The sequence below is a fragment of the Moschus berezovskii genome, chromosome 4 (genome assembly GCF_049115385.1).
Source record: "Moschus berezovskii isolate FMDL1 chromosome 4, NW_MosBer_1.0, whole genome shotgun sequence".
NCBI lineage: Eukaryota > Metazoa > Chordata > Mammalia > Artiodactyla > Moschidae > Moschus > Moschus berezovskii.
The window spans coordinates 92,975,310-93,001,053 of record NC_142463.1 but is presented as its reverse complement, the minus strand read 5'-3'; the positions used below and the strand labels follow the sequence as shown (position 1 = coordinate 93,001,053).

At 37.2% G+C, this 25,744-nt stretch overlaps 1 protein-coding gene across 4 annotated transcripts in view; it reads right to left on the bottom strand.

Moving 5' to 3' along the window:
- The window catches only part of MAGI3 (membrane associated guanylate kinase, WW and PDZ domain containing 3), a 263,400-nt gene that overhangs the window by 103,715 nt on the left and 133,941 nt on the right, over positions 1-25,744 (bottom strand). For all 4 annotated transcript variants that reach the window (XM_055402961.2, XM_055402962.2, XM_055402964.2 and 1 more), the window contains exon 2: positions 7,921-8,037. In XM_055402961.2, coding sequence (XP_055258936.2) covers positions 7,921-8,037 — 117 coding nt within the window. The remainder of the gene's footprint in view (positions 1-7,920; positions 8,038-25,744) is intronic.

The window sequence follows — 25,744 nt, the reverse complement described above, 5'->3', positions numbered from 1 at the left end:
CTAGCCTACAATCTGAAGTAAAAGCAACATAGACTTCAATGGCAAAAACAAACAATCAGGGCAAGAAAACAAGCACTTTCAGCATTAAAAAAGGAAACAAGCTTATATGAATGACCAGTGCAAAATGAAATATTTTTTCCTAAGTCTGAATATTTGTTACCAAAGATCAAGGCGATCAGAAAATGCAACTGATACTTTGTGTGCTTCAAATTTTCATTTCAGGAGTGCAAAATTCAAATATTAAATATGTGTAGTATTATCTTTCAGACTTTTAGATGATTTTTATTCGGCATTTATTTTGTGTTAGTGTTCATTCTTTTAAGACTTTTTGGTTAGCAAATGCCTGTATCAGACTGAGACCATTTAAAAATGTTATCAAAATCTTGTTATATTAATTTTTAATATATTAAAATAATATTAAACCATTTGATTTTATGCTTTCATTTTCTCTCTTTAAGCACTTTGTGCACTCAGGAGAAGCCATTCTACACCTCACTGTTCAGAGCCATTATTACTACTCTAATGGTCAAGTGTAGCAGTCATTAGGGTTCACAAGGTACTTGGCTCAGCTGGTACTTTGTCACAATCAGCCACAGGTTATACTAAGATTAAATGATGATATCACTTGTCACAAATTAAGGAATCTGGCTCTGTGCTCAAGTCCAAGTACACATCCAAAAGCAATCTTAAAATCCCTTCTTGGAGCATCTGTCTCCTGGGACCGCTACCAGTACCAATCCTATATCAGCCAGGGTCCAAGCAGGAGGAAGAAACTAGATGGTAACTTGAACAAGGACAACCTAACGTAAAGAATTATTAACTATTTATAAAGAATTAACTAAGGCCGAATAAAAGAGAATTCTAAAGAGTATCATCCTAGAGCTGAACAAGAATACCCAAGTAAGGAAAAAACTTGGAAGAAAGAGACGCTCTCAAAATCTGAGATTCAGACTTTTTTGGAGAAGGTGCGTAGGAGCCCACTGGATGGTAGAGAAGTATGCTGGGTTGCCTTGGGACAGAGCTGGTTCACCATCAGTGAGTTGAGGCTGGTGGGCAGGGTCTGATGGAGCACCAATAAAATTCACTAGCAAACTTCCTTGAGTGGAAGGGACATGTAGCGGGGTGTTTTGGACTTACTAGAAAATCATCTGGGAAACTGGCTGGGCTTGCTGGAAACCCACTGGAAAAACAATTGCAAGAGATTTTGCTGAAATCTGGGGAGCCTGCTGGGTTCCCCACAGAACTCATCAGGAAACTGTGAGGAACTCAGCTGGCACATTGGTGGAATTTATGAAGCCACCTATGTGAGCGTGTTCCTGAACTCACTGATGGGACTCCCCCCACTCCCACCCCTCACTCCCCTCCCTACCCCATGTGAACCACTGAACTTGTCCCTGGGTAGCTGACTGCTAGAGTGCTGCTGAAACTGAGTATCTTTTTGCAGGCAGAAGCAAAAAGAAAAAGGCACACTGAAGCCAGGAAAAGAACTCTTTTTTTCCCCAGTATCCTTCCTACACCTTCTACTGACAAAGCTCAACATTGTGCCAGATGGTAAGGAGAAAATGTGACAATATCATAAGTAGGCAAAAAGAGTAGATTTGAAGCCAAGAGGCTGTGAGTAATAAACTGGCAGGCTAGTTTTCTGAGAGATTACATCATGAACTTAAGTTGAATTTTTGTCAAATGTTTTTTCAGCACCTATGGAGAAGATCATATGGCTTTTCTAGTTGGTTACTATATTAATCTTCACATGTTATACCAACCTTGCATTCCTGGGACAAATCTCACTTGGTCAAAATGTGTTATCCTTGTTCTATATTGCTATGTACTGATTTGCTACAATAAAGGATTTTGAGCCTATGTTCATGAAAAATTTTGGTCTAATACTCAATGTTTTCATCTGGCTTTAGAATCAGGATAATGCTCAGATCACGGAGTGAGACTGGGAAATGTTCTAATTTTCAGAAGAAGCTGTATAGAATTGGCATTATTTCTTCTTTAAATATTTGGAACAATTTACCAGTACCATCTGGGCCTAAAGTTTTCTCTACATGAAAATTAAAAACTACAAATTTAATTTATTTAATAGATACAAGGCTGTTCAGTTCTTCTATTTCTTCCTGAGTGAGCATTGGTAATTTTTCTTTTCCAAGGGATTTATACATTTTATATGAGTTGTTGAGTTTACTGGCATAAGTAGTTTAGAAAATTTCTTATTATCCACTTAACCTCCGTAGGATTTTCAGTGATACTATCTCTCATTCCCAATAATGTTTATCACTTCTATTAACCTTTAAGAAGCAGCTCTGAATTTCACAGATTTCTCTCTATTGTTTCTCTATTATCTATTGATTTCTGCTTTTAATTACTTCCTTCCTGCTACTTAATTTGGGTTTACTTTGCTCTTAAGGTAGAAATTTAGATCATTGATAGAGATCTTTATTATTTTCTAATGTAAGTATTCATTACTATAAATTTCCCTCTAAATACTGCTCTAGCAACACCCCACAAATGGATACACTGTAATGAAATGTGTGATACTTTGTAATTTTTCTTGTGGCTTATTCTTTAACTCACAAATCAGTTAGAAGTGTAGCAATTTAATTTCCAAATATTTGGAGATTTTCTATATATCTTTCTGTAAATGATTTCTAATTTAATTCCATTAAGATCAGAGAACATATTTTACATGATTGAAATCCTCTTAAATGTACTGATCTTGTTTAATGGTCCAGAATATGATCTATATCTGCCTATGTCCCACATGCACTAAAGAATGTATATTCCTGTGTTGTTCGATGGCATGCTCTAACAAGTAACAGTTAGGTCAAGTTGGCTGAAAGTGTTATTCATGTTATTATCTTGTTAATTTTTTGCTTACTTTCTCTAAAGCAGGTATTGATATCTTGAATGTGATTATGAAGTTTTCAATTTTCCTTTTAGTTCTCATTCTGATATCATTTCCACGCCATCTGAAGAATTTTCTTTACTAATTTTTATAGTACAAGTCTACTGGAGAAAAATTCCCTCATCCTTCTTTTTGTCTCAAAAATTTATCTTTTTTTTATTTTTAAGAATAGTTTTACTTTATACAAATCTAGGTTGGCATCTTTTTCCTTCCAGCATTTTGAAGATAACATTTGATTGGCTTCCAGCTTGTACTGTTTCTGTTGATAAGTCTGTGATCAATCTATATTCCCTTGGATGATCTTTTTTTCAGTCTATCTTTCATATTTTCTCTTTATCACTGGTTTTCAGCAATTAGATTACAATATACATTGACTCTTTTTTTTTTTTTAATATTTCTACTGCTGGAGGTTTGTTGATACTCTTAGATCTACTGGTTTATAGTTTTCATTAAACCTGGAAACATTTCAGATATTTGTTCTGCTTCCCCTACTTTGGCTTGATAGCATGCCATAGGTCAATATGAAGAGATCACCGTCCTGTTCTGTCTGTAATCCAAGGTCTGAAAACAGATATTATAGATATCTTGCCCAATTATTTACGATAAGAGGGTAAACCCAGTATGAGGAAGTGCTTTGGGGCAAAAGTAGAACTGTCCCTGTCTCTCTCACTGTTTGACTGCTTTTTAAAAGTTCACTTTTGTATTCTGTTTCCTCTCCATGTTTCTGTTTGATTAATTTATATTGTTAGGTCTTCCAGTTCACCGATCTTTCCTGTTGCAGTTCCTAATCTGCTATATTAAACTCATCCAGTGAGTTTTTTAAGTTCCATATAGTTCCTTTTAAATATATGTATCTTGTTTTCTCTTCATTCTGTTCGTTTTGTCCTTTAAATCCTTGAGCATATTTATGAGATAACTTTAAAATTTTTGATATGGTCATTATCTGTGTCATTTGTGTGTTTTTTTTCTTTAATCAGCTCAATTTTAATTATGAGTCACATTTTTTTTGTTTTTATGCCTAGTAATTTTTTATTAGACACTAGACATTATGAATATGATGCTATTCAGAGTCTAGATTTTTTTTGTTTTCCTTTAAAGAGTTCTTATTTTTTTCCCTTTTCCTCCCTCTCTTCCTTTATTTTTGCTAACTAGATAAGTTACATGCATATTCACTTGATCCTTCTGGGACTTTTTAAATTAAACTTTGTTAAAGTGGGTCTAAATCTATGGCCTCTTTAACACTACTAGTAAGCCATGACCCTTATGGGGTCTCTCTACTCAGGTTGGTTAGAACTCAGATTACTCTTGGCCCTGTGTAAGCTCTGGGAATTGTTCACTTTACAGCTAACAGAGTTCTTTGCCTGCTTTGTGAAGTCATGTTCTCAGCTTAGTATTCAGCAATAAATCCAAGAAGGCACCAATGCAGTTTGCCTGAGCTTTCTTTATATCTCTTCTCTGATACTGAGCCCTGCAAATTCCTAACATCTCAGAATTCTTGAACACATATTTCTGTACCCTCAACTCAGAGTCTACTAAACTCAGCCCAGGCTCTTCTTCCATGTGTTATAGCCTCAAAAGTGCCTCCAGGCAGAAAGCTGATGAAATTACAGGATTCTTTTGTGTGCAGTCTCCTTCCTATTCTCTTAGGGATCACAGTTGTGCTCTGTGAAATGTCTGACAACAGTAGAAGTGTCTTTCTCTCATTAATTTCGTTGTTTAAATTGTCTCAGGTTTTGTCAGTGGCCACCCCTACTAGGTGGCTTTTCTCCTAAATGTTCCTCTGGTATGTCCCCCAAATTTTTTAATATTTTCCAATACAACTGGACGTTCCAACCTCACCTTGCACTTTCCTTACTCTAGGCTAGGAATCAGAATTTTCTCCAGAAAGATCTGTTATCTTTTAGTAAAGAATCACATTTAGAGACCAGATGTGACCATCCAATTTGCTAACTGCTACTGAGGCATAAGGGCTTCTAGATTCTTGGAAGGGTTTTAGACAGTTCAATGTGTAAGTCAGAAGTTCCTATTAGGATCTGAAATGACTATAGCCGTGTGGAACTTATGAATTAAAACAAATAAACTAGAGCTCCTTTCTAGGGCAAAACCTCACACTGGGGAGAAACTGCAAAACTAGGACAATAAATGTAAGTTGAAAAGAAGATTCAAGTAAAAGTGGCAGAGGGAAGCAGAAAGTACAAGTACATATTTTTATTAACTTGCTTTAACAAGGAAAGAGGAAGCTCTAGAACTAAGAAACTAAAAATGCTGCCCTGAGAAACTCCATGTGGGCAAAATACCCAGTTACTTATAAAGGAATAAAGCTCAGATTGTGTTCAGATTTTTTTTTTTTAAGAGCAACACTTTATGACAAAAGAAAATTAGATAATTAAGACACGGCAAGAAGTTATGAGCCAAAAATCTCATATCCATCCACACAAACTTTCAAAGTATAAAGATTACAGACAATTGATATAATGATTCTGTGAATCCTTCACGGAAACCTGGTAGAGAACAAACTTCAGACAACCAGAATTACTGACGAAACGGCAACATAGGGTTGGTAGTTTGGTTAAACATGTATCTAAGCATAGAATGGAGAATAAATGATTTTAAAGGGGAGAGTACAGTACATAATGGTTGTTTGCATTACCAATATAGATACAGATCCAGGATCAAAAAACAGGGAGGACACGGAAAGAATATGCAAAGGAGAGTAAGCTTGCTGATTACCTTATATTTGTGGGAATAAAAGATAGTAAGTACCTCAGGTCAGATGATGGGAGAGGGAGAAGGAAGGGAGAGGGAGAAGGAAGGATGAAGAAGAAATGACTATATAATTTTAGTATTGCTCACAGTAGGACCAAATAAAAGGGAGAAGGAACAGAGTACTATATAAAGGTAGCCATTAGAATAGATATAACTCTTCCTAAAAAGAGAGATCAAATAAAATAAATTACACAGTTAAAGGCTTTTTTGTGTAAGACTTGTATATAGGTAAAATGGGGATTCCCAGGTGGTGCTAGCGGTAAAGAACCTGCCTGCCAAGCAAGAGAACCCTGGATCAGGAAGCTCCCCTAGAAGAGGGCATGGCAACCACTCCAGTATTCATGCCTGGAGAATCCCATGGACTGAGGAGCCTGGCAGTCTATACTCCATGGGGTCACAAAGAGCCAGACATGACTAAAATGACATAGCACGCACCCATGCGTATAGGTAAAACAGAAAAACATGACAAAACTGGGGCTAAAGATATCACATCAATAAATATAAAGTTTCACACTGGCTACAAAATACCAAAACATGACAAAACTGAGATGAAAGGTACTGATCAAGTCAGTAAGTATAAAGTTTCACACTGGGTACAAAGTTCAACAATATTTATTAAACACAGATTCAGAAAGATAAAAGAATAGTAAGATTTATTCTTTTTGGCAAATTCTTTACCTTCTGAGCCACCAGGGAAGCAGAAAAGATTCAGAAAGATAAAAGAATAAAAAGATTTATCAGGCAAGTGCAAAAAAGGCAGGACTTGCAATTCTGCAATCTGATAAGGTAGATTTATAGGAGGATAGCATAGATAAGGGGTCATATTTTAAAACAAAAAATGTTTATACCATGTTAAGAAGTCTAGACTCGTGGTAAATAGGACTCTCTGAAGGATAAACTACAGATGTGCAAGAATCAGATGTGCCCAAGGTATGAGTCACTATAGTTCAGCTTGTTTTTCTGTTACTTGTGTTTGCAAATAATTTCATTTTATATACTTCTATATATCTTATAAACCTCATAATACAATAGTGTTATTAACTTTAACCAGAAAAATGATTAAAAGTTTGAAATTAAAGTTTAAAAAACAAAGAAAATAAATAAGACGTATACTTTAAAGACAGACTAGACTGAGGTGACATGGGAGGCAGGGGATACAGTTAGAATGGGGCAAGGGGACACTGCTTGAGTACCTACTCCAGATCAAGTGGTTTACAACTATACTCTCACTTTAATTCTAATAGCTATATGAAGCGAGCCTTATGATTTCATATTTTATACATGGAGATTCTGATACCTTAGGAAGTTTAAGTAATCTGCCCAAGTGAACCAACTACTATTATGCTAGAATCAAGATTCTGAAGTCAGTTTTACTTAGTTCTTTGCAACTACATAATGGCAAATTTTTGTTGTTGTTTAAGTAAGAAAGAGGGAGGGTCTATGATAGCGCAGAGATAGGTATTTCAGAAGCATAATTAGGAAGGCTTGGTGATGAACTGGACATTGTGTGAGATTAAATAACAAGATAAAGATATAAAGAATTTCAGAGACGGTGTAAAAGCTAGTATCCACAAGGAGTTACAAATATACTGAGAAGTACAACAAATCAGAATGTCCTTTTAGGCCCTTTTATTGTTTACTGCATTTCTTCTTCCCCAGACCTACATTAATTAAACCAAGCTTACATGATTTATTATGTGCTTTAAAACAAAAGCCAAAAACACAATTATAACAACAATCAGCTCCTATGAAAACTATTAAAACTGGAAAGGATACACCAACATCTAGGTAAAAATTCAAAGGTGGCAGGCACTGCACACTTCCTCCTGTTTTCCTTTGGGGAAAGGGCAGATTTTAAAATCAGTAATATCCTAATAATTAATATAAAATGTTTGTTCTCAGTATACAAGCATGGAGAGCAAAAGAGTCTTAACTGCATAGGCTTTAGAAATTGATTTATAGGGAAAAAATCTAGTTAGCAACAGTACATTTAATATCATTAAATTCTTAAAGTCTAATGAATTTTTTAAAGGTCACAATATAGAATCTGCTAGTTTTTCTATTTTTAAAAACCAAACCCTTGAAAGTCCTCTGAAAAATTTTCTCTTTATCCAATTTTTGTTTCATTCCAGTGCCCCAACTTAATCTTCACAATTTCATATGAGATTCTCTAGAGAATTATTTCTAGATATTTGATTAAATAAAGATATCTCGGCCACATTTCTTTGATTCTATCTTATACTTACATGGAATGGTTCTCAAGTAGAGATTATCTCTGATCACTTGCTGCAGTTTATGGTCAATTGATCCTTTCTGAAACTGAAGACTCAGGTAATGTCGCAAATCTTTATTAATGACTTTTCCTACAACAACAACAAAAAAAACACAAGACAAAGTAAATAATTGTTAGGTCTCCAGTTAAATATCAATGCTAGTTAATCAATACCCTTAAACCATTTAGCCATAAATAGGATAAAAGAAATCGGAGTATTTTATTCAAAATAACATAACTATACCAAGTTATTATAGGTACTATAATTAAAACACACACCTGTAATATACAATGTGGGCATAATTTTACACGGCAAGAGAGGGAGGAGATATGGGTCAGAGAATACGACAAATATCCAAGGTAATTTCGTTCAATCCCATGACTTTAAGTACAATCCATAAACACGTAAGTTCCAAATTCTTATCACGTCTCTATCCCCGACCTAACTCCACCAGACTCCAAATGCATCAAACTCCTTCATCTATATTGCAGATAAATAAGTACCTCAAATTTCAGATGACCAAAACAGAACTCTTAATTCTATCCTCTTCCATTACATTTCTCTCCTCTAATCTTAGAAAATCACCTCTTCTGTCTTAGAAAATTACCACAATCCTGCGGAAGCTGAATCTCCAATACTTTGGCCACCTCATGCAAACAGCTGATTAACTGGAAAACACTCTGACGCTGGGAAAGATTGAAGGCAGAAGGAGGAGAGGGTGACAGAAGATGAGATGGCTGGATGGCATCACTGATTCAAAGGACATGAACTGGGGCAAACTCTGGGAGATGGTGAGGGACAGGGAAGCCTGGCGTGCGGCAGTCCACTGAACAACAAGAACAACAATTCAATAGAATAAGCCCCAAACCTAGAAGTCATCCTCAATTTCTTTTTTTCACTTCTATCCCTCAATGCAATTAATTAGCAATTTTTGTCAGTTCTCCCTTCAACACATATCCCATAACTGCCTACTTCTATTTCCATTGCTACCACCCTAAGCTAATCCACCATGATTTCACACCTGGAATTCTGCAAAAGCCTTCTAATCCATGCCCCTGCACCCATTTTTGGTTCCTTCCTGCTTCCACCATTCCCAAAGAAGCCAGAATGAGATTTTAAAACATAAGTCAGATAAATGCTACTCTGTTTAGAGCCACCTAATGACTTCTTCGGAGAAGGCAATGGCAAGCCACTCCAGTACTCTTGCCTAGAAAATCCCATGGATGGAGCAGCCTGGTAGGCTGCAGTCCGTGGGGTCGCTAAGGGTCGGACACGACTGAGCGACTTCACTTTCACTTTTCACTTTCACACATTGGAGAAGGAAATGGCAACCCACTCCAGTGTTCTTGCCTGGAGAATTCCAGGGACGGGGGAGCCTGGTGGGCTTCCGTCTATGGGGTCACACAGCGTCGGACACGACTGAAGTGACTTAGCAGCAGCAGCAGCAGCAGCAATGACTTCTTGCTGCTCTTGAAATATAATTCAAACTTCTAAACAGGGCCGAGCAAGCCCGACATGTTCCGGCTCTCATCATCTTGGACCCAAACTCAGCCACCCTTCTCGCTCTCAAACTATATTCCGCCCACAAGTCCATCTTTCTCATCTCTAATAGGCCAAATGGGTCCTATTCAGAACCTGCTGCCTATCACTAGATGGAACAGGCAACAGGCATTCTCTGTCCATTTGTTTGACTCCTAGATACCACATAAATGAGTAAGAATGAAAGGTTTCTTCCTTATTTGTGGGGAAAATGGGAGATTAAAAAGAATATTAGGAGTATCAAAGAAATATTAACAGAAAAATAGGGAGCTGCAGAAATCTGGTAGCAGTGAATTTGTAATAATGGTTGAACTTAAAATGATTATCAAAGCAATACAAACACTTTTCATTAGATAAGATTTCAGTAACTCAAAAAGAGCAACGCTAAAACAAAACAGATTATCTTACAGTCATAAGAAATGACTGGTTGATTAAAATATACACTTTACTTCAAACAATATAGTTATGGCCAAATTAGATAATTTAAAAGGTTACTACAGATCGGTTCATTTTTTCAACTGTTATTTCATGACATAGCATTTCTAATCCTCTTTTTTCTCACATAAATAAATAAACATAACCTGTATGAGAGAGTACTAAAATAAGCAGGAAATCAGAGTGCTTCTAAAGTTTGGAGATAACATTCATGTTCTAAACTAATAAACACAAACCAAAAAGTCCCGGTTTTGCATTGTCAAAAATAGATACTGAGGAAGAGGGAAACCTTGTGATCAAAGCAGAAAACCTGAACGATATTTACAAGGATAACACTGAACAATCTGTGGTCTAAGGCTGCTTCTGTCAGTACATTTAGTGGTCCCACCAACCAAAGTCCAATTTAGATGGATTCATATTATTTCATTTTTTTTATTACAGTACTTATTCATTGCTGGGTAAAAGAAAAACCCAATTCATAATCAGTACTGTACAGTCACATTGCTTATTGAACAAAATCATACCCAATTACGAGTTTATTAAATATTTTTGAAAACTAGATAAAAAAGTGTTTTGATCGCATTGTAATAATCACTATACAAAAGCTTTGGTGGATTGTTACATAAGTGCTTGAAAGTGTTTAGTGATGTTTGTGGAGGTTTGGCTAGGGTTTTGACTAGACAGAGAACGAATCATTTTTTTCTACTTAAAATAAATTATATAGACTTCAAAACCTGCTATCCAACATATTTTCAAAAACAGATTTAATCTAGATAAAGGATAATGCCTGTTTTATTAAAGAAGACAATCTGAGTAAACACTTTTTAAATTCAAGGTTTAAAAAAGTTTTTGAAGCTTTACTATAAAATACGGCATGACTCAGAGAGATAACTAAGAAATGCTAAAAACTCACATTGAGTTTTAATCTACCAATCTATAAAAGCAACAGCCACCGAATTAGATGCAATTAAAGACAAAGCCATAATGAAAATCATGGATCACAAATTACAGCATGAGGGACTCTCAACAGGGCAAATGAATTCAATTCCTGTTTCAAGGGCCCACAAGATCCTAAGACTGAGAGAATCGTTAAAGCAGAAAGAGTTAAAGAATGACAGATTTATCAGAGTAAGAACTGCTTCCTAATCTTCACCCTCAACTTCTACAGGGACTCTGGATGCAACACTGAGATGAACAGTTGCAAAGAAAAGGGTGAAGTACAATTTCATAAATGGAATATTTTATTTAAAGTATGAAAACTATTCAAACATGTCATCACATTTCTCTGATGTTGGGAAAAAATATTACAAACATCAATAAAACGTCAGTGATAAAAGATTAACAAATTATATAGATTGGCATTCTTTGAATAATAATTAATAATAAAATATATTGGATATAGCGGTCATCATGAATGTCCTTATTTCAATAAACCAAAAAAAACTTTCGTTAAGGGGATGGAATATTACACTTCCCTCTTTGATGTAGTTCCAGGAAATTTGTTTTGTTTTGTTTTTTTAAAGTACAAATATCCTAAATAGGCAGGTGGCTATGGAATTACCAGAAGGCCAACAGAAACATTAGCTCACAGAGACAATGGAGAATTATCTATATTACTGAATTGTATACGAACTTCTGCCTTTTGTTTTAAGAAAGTTTCACAGAAACTTGACATTTCAAGAGTATGGAAAACATCTATTTGGGATTAATGCAGCTGTTAAACAAATGAGAAAAAAAGATTGTTCATAATTGCATTTTTACTTAGCCTTTGCTTCAAAGTGCTAAGATTATTCTTTGACTTTTAAGGGACTTATAAGTCAAATTGATTTATGAAACTTAAAAACAGATCTATAAATCTTAAAAATACAGCTTAGGAGAGGAAAAGTCTGTAACTGAACACTCAATCACATGAATAAATCCATAATCAAAAGAACTCATGACTCAAATTCATACTTTCTGAATGTATGCCAATTAATATTCACTACCATTACTCTTTAAGGGGGCTTCCCTGATAGCTCAGTTGGTAAAGAATCTGCCTGCAATGCAGGAGACCCAGGATCAATTCCTGGGTTGGGAAGATCCCCTGGAGAAGGGAAAGGCTACCCACTCCAGTATTTTGGCCTGGAGAATTCCATGGATTGCATTAGTCCATGGGGTCACAAAGAGTCCAGATACGACTGAGTGACTTTCACTTTCACTTTCTTCACTCTTTAAGGAATCAGTGTATAGAGTCACTGGTTATTATTTAGGTAAGCACTGTGGCATGCTGGCATAGGTGTGGCCCTGCAACCAGCTGTAAACCAATTCAATTGCCAACATCTCACTGTCTTTTCCATAAAGGTTGTCTAGGAGACTTTGGCAATCACTTGCCAAAGTCAAGATATGAGAAGTCTTTACTACTGTCTAATCCAGTAGTAATTATACAACTGAAAAGAAGAAAAAAATGAGGTCAGTTTGGCATGTCTTTTTCTTATACATTTGAGTTGATTCATGGAGATCATCCCATTCTTTTCTAAACACTTCCAATATTTTATTAATTTTATTGTTTACAATCTCTTCAAATGTTGTCGGAGCTTAAAGTCAGGGAAGTGGACTTGCATTTTCACAATCTACGCCTTTTTAGAAACTGGAACATTTGTCTCGCCTAAGTCTCTTGGTACTTCCCACATTCAATGTTTCACAAAGAATACTGACAATAACCCTGAGATCACATCTGAGAGTCCCTTTAACTCCTGGGAGGGCAACTCAACTATGTCTTGAAAATTTAGTTTCATTTAAAGTGAATGATACGCTCATGATCTCATCTTCTTAAAATTTAATTTTCCTCAGTTGAAGTTGTTTATCTTTTTCTATTGAAAAAGTAATTCTTCCAGTTCAAGACTACAGACACAAAGTAAGAATGGCAAAGAACTGACTTCTGCCTATAAAGAACTACCGATAACGTCTTCCCAAAGCCTACCTGTTCCTTCTCATTGCTCTTGCTCCAAACACAAACTTAAAAGCTCTTTGAGCTCTCCAAAGTATTTAAACTCCTTTTGAGCTTTGGCAATTCAGGAAATTCTTCAATGTTTCTTGGTCGGCTTAGCACTCTACAAATGTGATTGTTCATTCTTTCCTATTATTAAACATATACATCTTTTAAAAATCTTGAGCTGCTCAGAACATTCTTTGTACCTAAAAGAATTTCATCACATAACTTATCTTTTAGAAATCGCTAGTCTTAGAATCATACCTATAGATGCCATAAACATTAAAAAAAAAATCTGTTTTCCTCAGAGGCAAAGTACGGGCATAACTATGTCCCACTTTTCTTCTTTACTATGATGACTGTAAGATAGCCTGGTGAAATTCCCCAAACAGTTCAATCCAACTAGCTCAACACAAATGATGTTACTCACTAGTCATTTCCCATTAGACCCAGACTCAAGAGCAAAGCATTTCATCGCTTCCTCTACTTCCTAAGCTCTAGGAAATCAATGAAAAAGATACATATAAGCTTAATTTCAAACTGGCTCATTGGTTAAAGTCATGTGTTTTCTAAGAAAAAATAAGCCAAACTAAAGTCCACTTGTTTGTGAAACTGTAATCTTCTCTAGACAATCAGTATCTATACATTTCATAGTAAAACACCTTCTATAGCACAAAAGTTATTTTAAAATATCTTATACAATTATTAAACATAGAAGTTTGTCAGCTATTTTAGGGGCGAAGCCGTGGTTTTATAGATTTAATCCCAGGATCAAGCACATAGAATGTGTGAATCAGCTTAATTTTGTATTTTTTATTGTTTATTTCACACTTTCCATCATCAAATTCATGAAATTTTAGAATATTCAACTGATAGAGTATTTAATAGTCTATACAAAACTTTATTTCAAACTGTGCTTCTTAAATAACGAAATTAACTTCATTTGGACTCTCTCAAAATGCTAAAGTAAATTCTTCATCGATACAGCAAGCTCCATGTCTTTAAAAGTAAGTTTTAATGATAGTTTTTAATGCCAATTCCTCAAATTATATTCTTTGTTAATGTGTTTAAATGTGTTCATAAAATGGTATCTAGCTATCCTGAAATACAAAACGAGGCTAAATTTTAAAAAGTCTACTGTCTTCTAGTTCCACCAGGGATAGCAAGTCTAGAGGTAGGGGGAAAATAACCCAAATCCTTTTTCTGCTTTTCCTGAATGGAAGATGTAAGAATGAAAAGAAAATGAGAAGTAGAGAATAATGATGAGTAGGACTGCTATTTTATAATGATAATTATTATACTGTATATATACGTTTCCCTGGTGGCTCAGCTGGTAAAGAATCCACCTGCAATGCAGGAGACCTGGGTTCAGTCCCTGGGTTGGGAAGATCCCCTGCAGAAGGGAACAGCTATCCACTCCAGTATTGTGGCCTGGAGAATTCCATGGACTGTATAGACCACGGGTCACAAAGAACTGGATATGACTGAGCAACTTTCACTTTCACATATATGCTATACGTTTTCACTTACGCTTCATGAAAATTTTAAGGTAGATATTATTGTTATTACTATTTTATAGGTAGGGAGCTGAGGTATAGAGAAGTGACTTGGCCAAGGTTACATCACTGGAAGTAGCAGACCTGGGATCTGAACCCAGTTAACCTGGCTCTAGAACCTGAACAATAAGCACTGCGCTAGAATACCTCTCTCCCTCCCTTTTCTCCATCCATCCACCTACCTACCTATCTTTTGCTGAATCTTTTCTCTTGCACAAAGGTATAAGAATACAAGCTTAGAAGACCATCTTTCATAAGAGCTCACTTTTCCTAAAATAGTCACATTTATCATGTAAAAAAAAAAAAGATTTACGGAGCCCTGAGATTTCCTGAAGCTCGTAGGGGTAAGGCAGTGAATTAGAGTGCACCCAAAGGAACTAAAAGTCTCACAGGGAAGATGAACACTGAGAAAGAAATTTCAGAAGTGAGAGCATTGTGACTGAGCCACTGTGGGAATCTATAGCCTAGATCCTAAGTCTAGGGACTCTCCAAAGATGTCACTGAGGAATTGCACTGGAGCTGAAAACTGAAGGATAAATAGGAGACAACTAAATTAAAAAAAAAGGAGGGGGTGTTGGTAGAGTGAGTGGCACATGTGAAGGCATTTACTTGAGGTGGGAAAGAACACAGTGCTGACAGGAACTGAGAGAAATCCAGCATAGCTGGTTCTTAGAAAGTGAGGAAGAATTCACACAAGCTGAGACAAGAGTTCCAAGGGCCAGCAGGTTGAGTAGAACCTCGTAACAATAACTTAAAAGAACTTCCACTAACTCAGGTATGACACCTAGGCCCTTCATAATTGCTATAAGCGAACAACTTACAAATTTATTCTTACTGGCCACATGTATATTTCATACTTGTGTTCAAATGCCACCTTGTTATTTCTATTCTTTTATCTATAAGAGCATATTCAAAGTTATAAACTTGGATGGTCCTTACTAATATAGCTGTTTAAGTATGCCACTCTCATTACAGGCAAGTGGAACCTAGCGCATTTTTTAAATAATTTATATAACTAAATTATTATTCTGTCCCAAATTTGAAAAGCACTAGAAGTGCTAGACTCCAGAAGTGGAGTCTCCCGAGCCACTTCAGTGTTTAAAACTGGCCAGTTTTCAGTACCCTTCTGAGTTACAGTATGAAAAACACAGACTGAAGAGATCAACCAGCGTTGCTGTCTTCTGCAGAATCCTGCTTCCACCTCAGTAGTTAGGAAAATGTCTCCCACTCACAGAGGGCACATTCTTTTTTTCCTCAGCCTCTTAAGATATTATTGACATATATGTAAGTTTAAGGTATACATGTGACCATCTGATGCATGTATATGGGCACTAAGTTGCTTCAGTCAAGTCAGCCTCTTTTCAATCCTATGGACTGTAGCCCACCAGGCTCCTCTGTCCATGGGATTCTCCAGGTGAGAATACTGGAGTGGGTTGCCATGACCTCCTCCAGGGGATCTTTCCAACCCAGGGATAGAACCCACGTCTCTTACATCTTCCGCACTGGCAGGCAGGTTCTTTACCACTAGCAAAACCTGGGAAACCTGATTCATGTATATATTGCTAGATAACATATTCCCATAACAAGGTTAGTTTGCAACCCCACTTTTTCACATACTTACCATTTAATGAATGAGTGATAATATTTACGATATCAACTTTGACATATGTAATCTGGTATTATAGTCATCACGCTATACATTAAAACCCCAGAACTTAGCCACCTTAGGGCTGTATGGTTGTACCCTTTGACCAACATCTCCCCATTTTCCCTATATCCAGCCCCTGAAAACCACCATTCTGCTATTTCTATGAGAATATGAGTTTCTGTTTCTATCGCTATTACATTCTACATGTCAATGAGAAGATACAGTTTTGTCTTTGTCTGCTGGAGGTCCCATCCTTGTCTTTATTACAAGTTAGGGCAGGAGTACACATTAAAATGGGAGTGTCCATTCTCCACTGGTTCCTGGAAGCAGTCCTCATAAACACATTGGTCAGAATTCATCTACTGCCCTGGGTCCTACATCACTGACAGTTTAACGTCAAGTTTGCCGCTGCACACCTTGTTCTTGCCCAGCACACCCTAGAAAAGTTTTCTTTTCTCCCTCCCTTTCTTTCCTTCCTTTCCTCCCTTCCTTGATTATTATTTTTAATGCATTTATCATCAGAAGAACTGGGAGCACAGCTAACAAAAGCACTCTTTGGTTTAGGCAGTCTATATATCTGAAAAATCCCTGAACTACACCAAACTAAATATACTCATCCCTAGTTCCTCTGTCCATGTGGATTCTCCAGGCAAGAATACCAGAGTAGGCTGCCATGCCCTCCTCCAGGGGATCTTCCCAACCCAAGGATCGAATCCAGGTCTCCTGCATTGCACGTGGATACTTTACCACCTGAGCCATCAGGGAAGCCCAAAAGTCAGACACTATTTACTACTTGTAGAATTCAACATTATACAGCATTGAAATTGAAATTGATTCATTATATTCACATTATGTATAAATAAAACCTATTATAATGTTGTATACTTTTCTGAAAAAAAAAATTTTTTTTTAGTGTTTTTGCTTAAATTTTTTGCTTAAGCAAGTATTTCTGTGTAGAATGTATTTCCAAATAACAATCATTTCTCTAAAAATATTCTGATGCATGGCCAGGGATTTGAGTTATAAATAAAAAGTTGGTGGCCCAGAGGAAAATGCTGTTGTGTCTACACTTCTTCTTACTTCTGAGGCATCTTGTCCTACCCATCTAACCTCCACACCCAACTCTTTCCCCTACTGGTTTCAGTTTTGCATCTACTCCACCTGGAGCCCACAGCATCGTGCACATATAAATATGGTTAGAGCAAAAGGCCTGCGCGTTGACCATCTGTTCACTTCCTCTTCGAAGCCAACACCCAGACAGAACCCTGAGGTCCACATTAAGGAGCTAGTGTTCTCACCTCTCCTCTCTGCTGGTTCTTGCTACAAACAACGGGGTACCTGCTGGTCTCCCTCGCTGGATCTTAAGCTTGTGTGAAGCCAGGAATTACGCTTCATTCATTTACGTATCTGTCCTCTAAAACGCCTAGCACAGCACTGAGTAAACATTCTTTAAACACTCCAAAATGATACTTTTTGAAAATTAAACCTTTTATTTTGTATTGGAGTATGGCTGATTATCAATACTGTGATAGTTTCAGGTGGACAGCTGAGGGACTCAGCCATACATATACATGTATCCATTCTCTCCCTAACTCCCCTCCCATCCAGGCTGCCACATAACATTGAGCAGAGTTCCCTGTACTATACAGTAGGACCTTGTTGGTTATCCAACCAAAAGGACACTTGATCATGTGATTGCTATATTGATAAGAGTTTTAAATGGAATTCATCCAAGAAAAACATTTTTACTGTAATCCTCACAAAAATCCCTTCATTAAGCAGCACTATTAAAAGTAATGTTTTGATTATAACAATGTGGTCAAATGCTCATAAGGTATTTTAAATGAAAAAAGCAGGGCACAAAACAGAACATTTAGTGTGACCCCCAAAATTGTAACGTATCTGAGAATATGCAATTCTTTTTAATGTAAGGGTCATACATAAACTCATACTTATTAAACAGTTAGCAACACTTAAATATTATTGAAGGTATATTTATTGGGTGATTTTTAAAAAACTTTTATCTCATGGTTCTGAATTTTCAAATTTTCTACAATGAAAATCTACTACTACAATGAGAAAAACTTTTAAAAACTAGAAACCATACTTTCAAAATCCATGCCCTTCAAAGGTCATTTGTGGAAAAAGAAACCTGACCTACTGGAGCAGTATGACAAAAAACTTGAAAAGTTCTATGTAAAAGCTGACACTACTTGTGTAGGTTTTCCTTTGGTTCTTTGTTTTTAATAAGTATTGATAGTTATTTTCCCCATAGTAAGGTTAAATTCAAACCATTTATTTTTAGCTAAAATGTTCAACTGATAAGCTATAGAAATGGTCATTTATACTAAAATCTCTATTTGAAAAATAAAATGAAAATCATATTCTAGAAAAAACACAACAAAATTACCACAATTTTCCCTTTAAAAGTCATGTATCAGGAAGAGCATGGTAAGGTGAGCCTCTCTAGCAGAAAGGAGTAGAAAAAATCAGAAATTCTCAAAAGAGGGTCTTTTTTTTTCAAAGCTTTTATTTGATGGATCATGTAGATTTAGTACTTAAAGAAAAACAGTATTTATCAAGTGCTATCCTGAGGCTATTCACAATTTTTTTCTTTGTGGCACTCACATCAGGAATCATTAGCAAACCTGTCATAATGCCAGCTAACCAGTGCCTGGATGGCACACCAATATCTGAATCATAGTATTAATGCTTCATCCTTTTGACAAGAGGGTACAAAGCCATCTATTGTGCCCTGTCATTTCCCTGAAAACAGAATAACTGGGTTCAGTGGTCTTTGCAAATCAAATTTATATGCTTCAGCAGGATGTCCAGGACTTGAGGTAGAAGATTTGTTACTGATGTTTCATCATAACAGCTAATACAAAGACAGCTGAAAGGGAATACAGATGTGCTTGATTAGAAGTCTAACTGGGAGAAAAAAAATGATTATTAGAGAACTCAGACTGTATTTTAAAATGCATCATTATGTAAACAATCTCAACCTCCAGGTTCGGGCAGTAGGCTGATAGAATTAACCACTATTAAAGAAGGAATTTAATAGCTTCTATTTGTCTGACAGCTTTTAAAAACATAGATTTATACTAATCCTCAGAAATTTTCTAAAGTAGATAATTTAAAGGTCCTAAAAACTATATCAAACATCAAAAGTGATCTGAATCTCTGAATCTCTGGAGTCAACATTCATTACAAGATAATCTATTTCCCATTTTCATTTCTAAACTCCATGTTTAAAACAGGAACATACTTAAAAGAACTTTCTAAACCATCCTTTCAAAAAAAGTCAGAATTTCAATTTTAGAAATAAATGACCATTTCTATGCATATCCCCTTCCCCAAATTCCTCCACTCCCTCCAACTCACTTCAACTGTAAGGCTGAAAGATGAGGACCTTTCAGAAAATGTACATAAATGATACTGTCAGAAGATCTCCAGTCTCCCATTTCCCTTTTAAAGGGTCTTAAAAAAAAAAAATCCTGAAGGAAATCAGTCCTGAATATTCATTGGAAGGACTGATGAGAAAGTTGAAACTCCAATACTTTGGTCACCTGATGTGAACAGCTGACTCACTGGAGAAGACCCTGATGCTGGGAAAGACTGAAGGCAGGAGGAGAAGGGTACGACAGAGGATGAGATGGTGGGATGGCATCACCAACTCAATGGACATGAGTCTGAGTAAGCTCCAGGAGTTGGTGATGGACAGGGAAGCCTGGTGCGCTGCCGTCCATGGGGTTACAAAGAGTGGGACTGAAATGAACAAACAAAAGAACACCAAAAAAAAGTGGGGGTGGTGGGGTGGGGAGGTGAAGGAGGAAGGATGAGAAGGGAGGAAGTAAGGGAAGGAGGGAATTTGTACCCCTAAACTAAACCAACAGCAAGAAAAGAATCTTTTTCAAAAGGCAATGGGAATTTCTATAAATTCCAATATCGATTAGTGAATACTATGAAACTACACAGTAAAAACCACAATCTAAGGTATTAAATGGCCTGATCAGATTGATAGCCCTGAATTTAGGTCTAAGGATTGAAAGGGAGTTGTCTGGGCAATGTGACAACATAAATCATTTTTATAAAAGGCTCTCTAATACAGAACAAAATAGAAATAATCAAAAATAGAAGAAAAAAAAAAGAGTTACTCTTTGTCCACTGAAATATCAACTCCAAAGACTATAAAACATTTTGGATCACACTGCAAAAATGCCAGAAGCTGACACATAACACCCTAGCTTTTAAACTCAGCACATTTTGCAGACTCTTTTCAGTACAAAATATTGATACATTGAATGTATATATTTATCTATGAAAAGCAAAGGAGAAAAGGAAAGATATAAGCATCTGAATGCAGAGTTCCAAAGAATAGCAAGGAGAGATAAGAAAGCCTTCCTCAGTGATCAATGCAAAGAAATAGAGGAAAACAACAGAATAGGAAAAACAAGATCTCTTCAAGAAAATTAGAGATTCCAAGGGAACATTTCATGCAAAGATGGGCTCGATAAAGGACAGAAATGGTATGGACCTAACAGAAGCAGAAGATATTAAGAAGAGGTGGCAGGAATACACAGAAGAACTGTACAAAAAAGATCTTCAAGACCAAGATAGTCACGATAATGTGATCACTGACCTAGAGCCAGACATCTTGGAATGTAAAGTCAAGTGGGCCTTAGAAAGCATCACTACGAACAAAGCTAGTGGAGGTGATGGAATTCCAGTTGAGCTATTTCAAATCTTGAAAGATGATGCTGTGAAAGTGCTGCACTCAATATGTCAGCAAATTTGGAAAACTCAGCAGTGGCCACAGGACTGGAAAAGGTCAGTCTTCATTCCGATCCCAAAGAAAGGCAATGCCAAAGAATGCTCAAACTACTGCACAATTGCACTCATCTCACACGCTAGTAAAGTCATGCTCAAAATTCTCCAAGCCAGGCTTCAGCAATATGTGAACCGTGAACTTCAGATGTTCAAGCAGGTTTTAGAAAAGGCAGAGGCACCAGAGATCAAATTGCCAACATCCACTGGATCATGGAAAAAGCAAGAGAGTTCCAGAAAAACATCTATTGCTGCTTCATTGACTATGCCAAAGCTTTTGACTGTGTGGATCACAATAAACTGTGGAAAATTCTGAAAGAGATGGGAATACCAGACCACCTGACCTGCCTCTTGAGAAACCTGTATGCAGGTCAGGAAGCAACAGTCAGAACTGGACATGGAACAACAGACTGGTTCCAAATAGTTCCTTGAGTACGTCAAGGCTGTATATTGTCACCTTGCTTATTTAACTTATATGCAGAGTACATCATGAGGAATGCTGGGCTGGAAGAAGCACAAGCTGGAATCAAGACTGCTGGGAGAAATACCAATAACCTCAGATATGCAGATGACACTACCCTTATGGCAGAAAGTGAAAGAGGAGAGTGAAAAGATTGGCTTGAAGCTCAACATTAAGAGATCATGGCATCTGGTCCCATCACTTCATGGGAAATAGATGGGGAAACAGTGGAAACAGGGTCAGACTTTATTTTTGGGGGCTCCAAGATCACTGCAGATGCTGATTGCAGCCAGGAAATTAAAAGACGCTTACTCCTTGGAAGGAAAGTTATGACCAACCTAGATAGCATATTAAAAAGCAGAGACATTACTTTGCCAACCAAGGTCCGTCTAGTCAAGGCTATGGTTTTTCTGGTGGTCATATATGGATGTGAGAGTTGGACTGTGAAGAAAGCTGATCGCCGAAGAATTGATGCTTTTGAACTGTGGTGATGGAGAAGACTCTTGAGAGTCCCTTGTACTGCAAGGAGATCCAACCAGTCCATTGTAAAGGAGATCAGTCCTGGGTGTTCATTGAAAGGACTGATGCTAAAGCTGAAACTCCAATACTTTGGCCACCTCATGCGACGAGTTGACTCACTGGAAAAGAGTCTGATGCTGGGAAAGGTTGGGAGCGGGAGGAGAAGGGGACGACAGAGAATGAGATGGCTGGATGGCATCACCGACTCTGTGGACATGAGTTTGAGTGAACTGTGGGAGTTGGTGATGGACAGGGAGGCCTGGCGTGTTGTGATTCATGGGGTTGCGGAGAGTCAGACACGACTGAGCAACTGAACTGAACTGAAACTGCTGTTCCCAATCCCTAGAAGCAGGAGATATAAGCATTCAGAGAGAAATAGAGACAAAACTCCCAAAATGCAGTTGTCCTTGGCGCTAACTCCCTACTCCCAGGATATCAGAATTACTAAGTATTAATAGAGGGTAAATGCTTCCACATCAAGCTGGAGAGTTCATATGCTAATGGTAACAGTAAGGGTTATCCAGGTAAACAGGAACAATAGTCAATAAAAAGCATTAACAGACTGACATCATGAAAAGGTAACTTCTCTGTGTATAGAATAAACAGAGGAGGGAGCCAAGAATAGCTATGAGGCATGCAGTTAAAATGTGAGGAACGTTGTCTAGGTCAGTATTCGTAGTGGAAAGTAGATGGATTTGAGATTCACTGTACATGCCCATATATATGTAAAATTTTTTAATACCAAACACTATCCTTAGAAGAGGTTGTCATCAGATATTTGAGCCTTACAAAGTCTCAGATTACAGAATGATCTATAAGTTATTTTATTTTGAAAAATTCAAGGTACTGTTGGAAGAAAACATGTTAGCCTGAACCAACAAAACAGTTTAAGAGATAATCTAACACAATTGCTGGGGGTTGAAGAATCGATGCTTTTGAACTGTGATGCTGGAGAAGACTCTTGAGAGTCCCTTAGACTGCAAGGAGATCTAACCAGTCCATTCTAAAGGAGATCAATCCTGGGTGTTCATTGGAAGGACTAATGCTAAAGCTGAAACTGCAATACTTTGGCCACCTCATGCGACAAGTTGACTCACTGGAAAAGACTCTGATGCTGGGAGGGATTGGGGGCAGGAGGAGAAGGGGACGACAGAGAATGAGATGGCTGGATGGCATCACCGACTCGATGGACATGAGTTTGAGTGAACTCCAGGAGTTGGTGATGGACAGGGAGGCCTGGCGTGCTGTGATTCATGGGGTCGCAAAGAGTCGGACACGACTGAGCGACTGAACTGAACTGAACGGGCGGGGGTGGCAGGGTAGAAAATAAAGTGAGAAGATTCAGTATTTTTTCTTGGGAGATTACTTCACAACTGCATGTGACAATGTCACTGTTAAGCAATCTTTCAAAGACCAGGTTTTACAAGTTTGTTTTAAAGGTAGTTAAGTGTCTATATTTTCTTTTTCTGGTCATGCCACACAGCCTATAGGATCTTAGTTTCCCAACCAGGGACTGAACCTGTGCCTTTGACAGTGAAAGTGCGGAGACTTAACCACTGGACCACCAGGGAATTCCCTGGTGATCACTTTTTGAAAAAAGCAATTCAGTCCATATTTAGGTTATGAGATCATGAACATACACCAACATTTTGCTCAAATTGTACTTGTGGCTGGGACAGCATTATATACAGATTTAAAAACTACAATGTCTCAAGCAACTTAGATGGAAGAGAGGGGGAAGTAAACTAGGAAATTGTTAGGTGACTCATTCCAGTCTTGACAAAATACTAAAGATGTAAGTTGAAGAGTCTGAACAAAATTTTTACATGAAATAGTGGGAAAAACAGTATTTCTAAATTTCATTTTAAATATATGTTAATTAAATTTTAGAGGTAGAAATCTGATTATATCCCTAAAAGCTTACATGCAGACTGCCTAATCAAAACAGTATGTGTTTTTTTAAGTGTCTTTTTAAAAAACTGTGGGACAGCATAAGCTTAACTATAGGACCTTCTCCTATCTGGATATTCATGATATTATAAATAGAATCTATTAGCCTTAGCAATATATTTGATAGGAAGATTCAGGGGGAAAGAGACAACAGTAAAGATCACCTCAGACTTCTAACTTGAAAAACCAGGAAATTTAAGTTCCATTTAAAGAAAAGAAATAGAAAGGGGAAGAAATAGATTTTGAGAATTGAGGCAGGAAATCAGTATAATAACATCTCATGTTATTTGAGGTGGCAGTGAGGCAGATACCATATGAAAATAGTAATGGATCTGAATTAAGAGCTGTAAATTGGGAGTCTTTAACTCACAATAAAAATCTGGCCTTGGTAGAGATGTGGGGCAATGTAAGTTGGAACAACTTTTCTGGAAATTATGGCAGTATCTGTTAACATACACTTGCATGTCTTCTGACAGAAGAGTTCTACTGAAGCCATAGCCACACAAACATGTAAAAAACCCAAAACATAAAAGATGAATGTTTATCACAGCATTATTTATAAGGAATTTAAATGTCCAACTATAACTGGTGAGTAAATTATAAACAATAACATACATCTTCAATTACTGAGGTATGTTTTAACATGTTGTTGAATAAAAAAAGGGTTTCCCTGGTAGCTCAGTTGGTAAAGAATCCGCCTGCTATGCAGGAGACCCAGGTTCAATCTCTGGGTGGGGAAGATCCCCTAGAGAAGGAAACAGCAACCCACTCTAGTATTCTTGCCTGGAAAATCAAGAGGGAGATACAGAAGGGAACTTTCAGTGCAAGATGTCATTTATGAAATTGGTACACTTTTCCTATATGTATTTATGCAAGAATATATTCTAAATATGCTCATCTCTGAGTGACAAAGATGTTGAAGAATTTTACCCTCAACTTTGTAATATTCTATATTGTTTGAGAGATTTAAGACGACAACAACAGCATACCTTATTTTTAGCAATCTAGAAAGCATTTTTCTCTTTTTCTCATTAAGAATTGGAGCACAATATAACCTTGGAGGTAAATAATAAAAACAGGAAAAGAAGACCACTCTGGCTGCACACTTAGCTTTCAAAGCAGGGCTGCCTCACTAGGAACACATAGTCAGAACTGGACCACTACCCCAGGCTTGAAACCAAACAATTAGGCTAGAGAAGTCAGTCCTGCTTGACCTAGGCCTGTAATTTGATTACTGAAATCAGTAGTGACTTGGTGTTTAACAGGTCACTCCCAAAACTAGTTCCTAAACCCTGATCCTGGTGGCTCAGAGGTTAAAGCGTCTGCCTCCAATGCGAGAGACCCGGGTTTGATCCCTGGGTCGGGAAGATCCCCTGGAGAAGGAAACGGTAACCCACTCCAGTATTCTTGCCTGGAGAATCCCATGGACGGAGAAGCCTGGTAGGCTACAGTCCACGGGGTCGCAAAGAGTCAGACATGACTGAGCGACGGAACGGAACGGAAACCCTGATCCAGGGATTAAGTACTATAATGTCATTTAGGACAAGTTACTGTAAGACAAATTTAAAAGACATTTGCTCCTTGAAAGAAAAGCTGTGACAAACTTACACAACGTATGAAAAAGTAGAGACGTCACTTTGCCAACAAACGTCCATCTAGTCAAAGCTACAGTTTTTCAAGTAGTCACGGATAGATGTGAGAGCTGGACCAGAAAGAAGGCTGAGCACCGAAGAATTGATATTTTCAAATTGTAGAGCTGGAGAAGACTCTTGAGAGTCCCTTGGGCTGCAAGGAGATCAAACCAGTTAATCCTAAAGGAAATCAACCCTGAATATTCATTGGAAGGGCTGATACTGAAGGTGAAGCTCCAATACTTTGGCCATCTGATGTGAAGA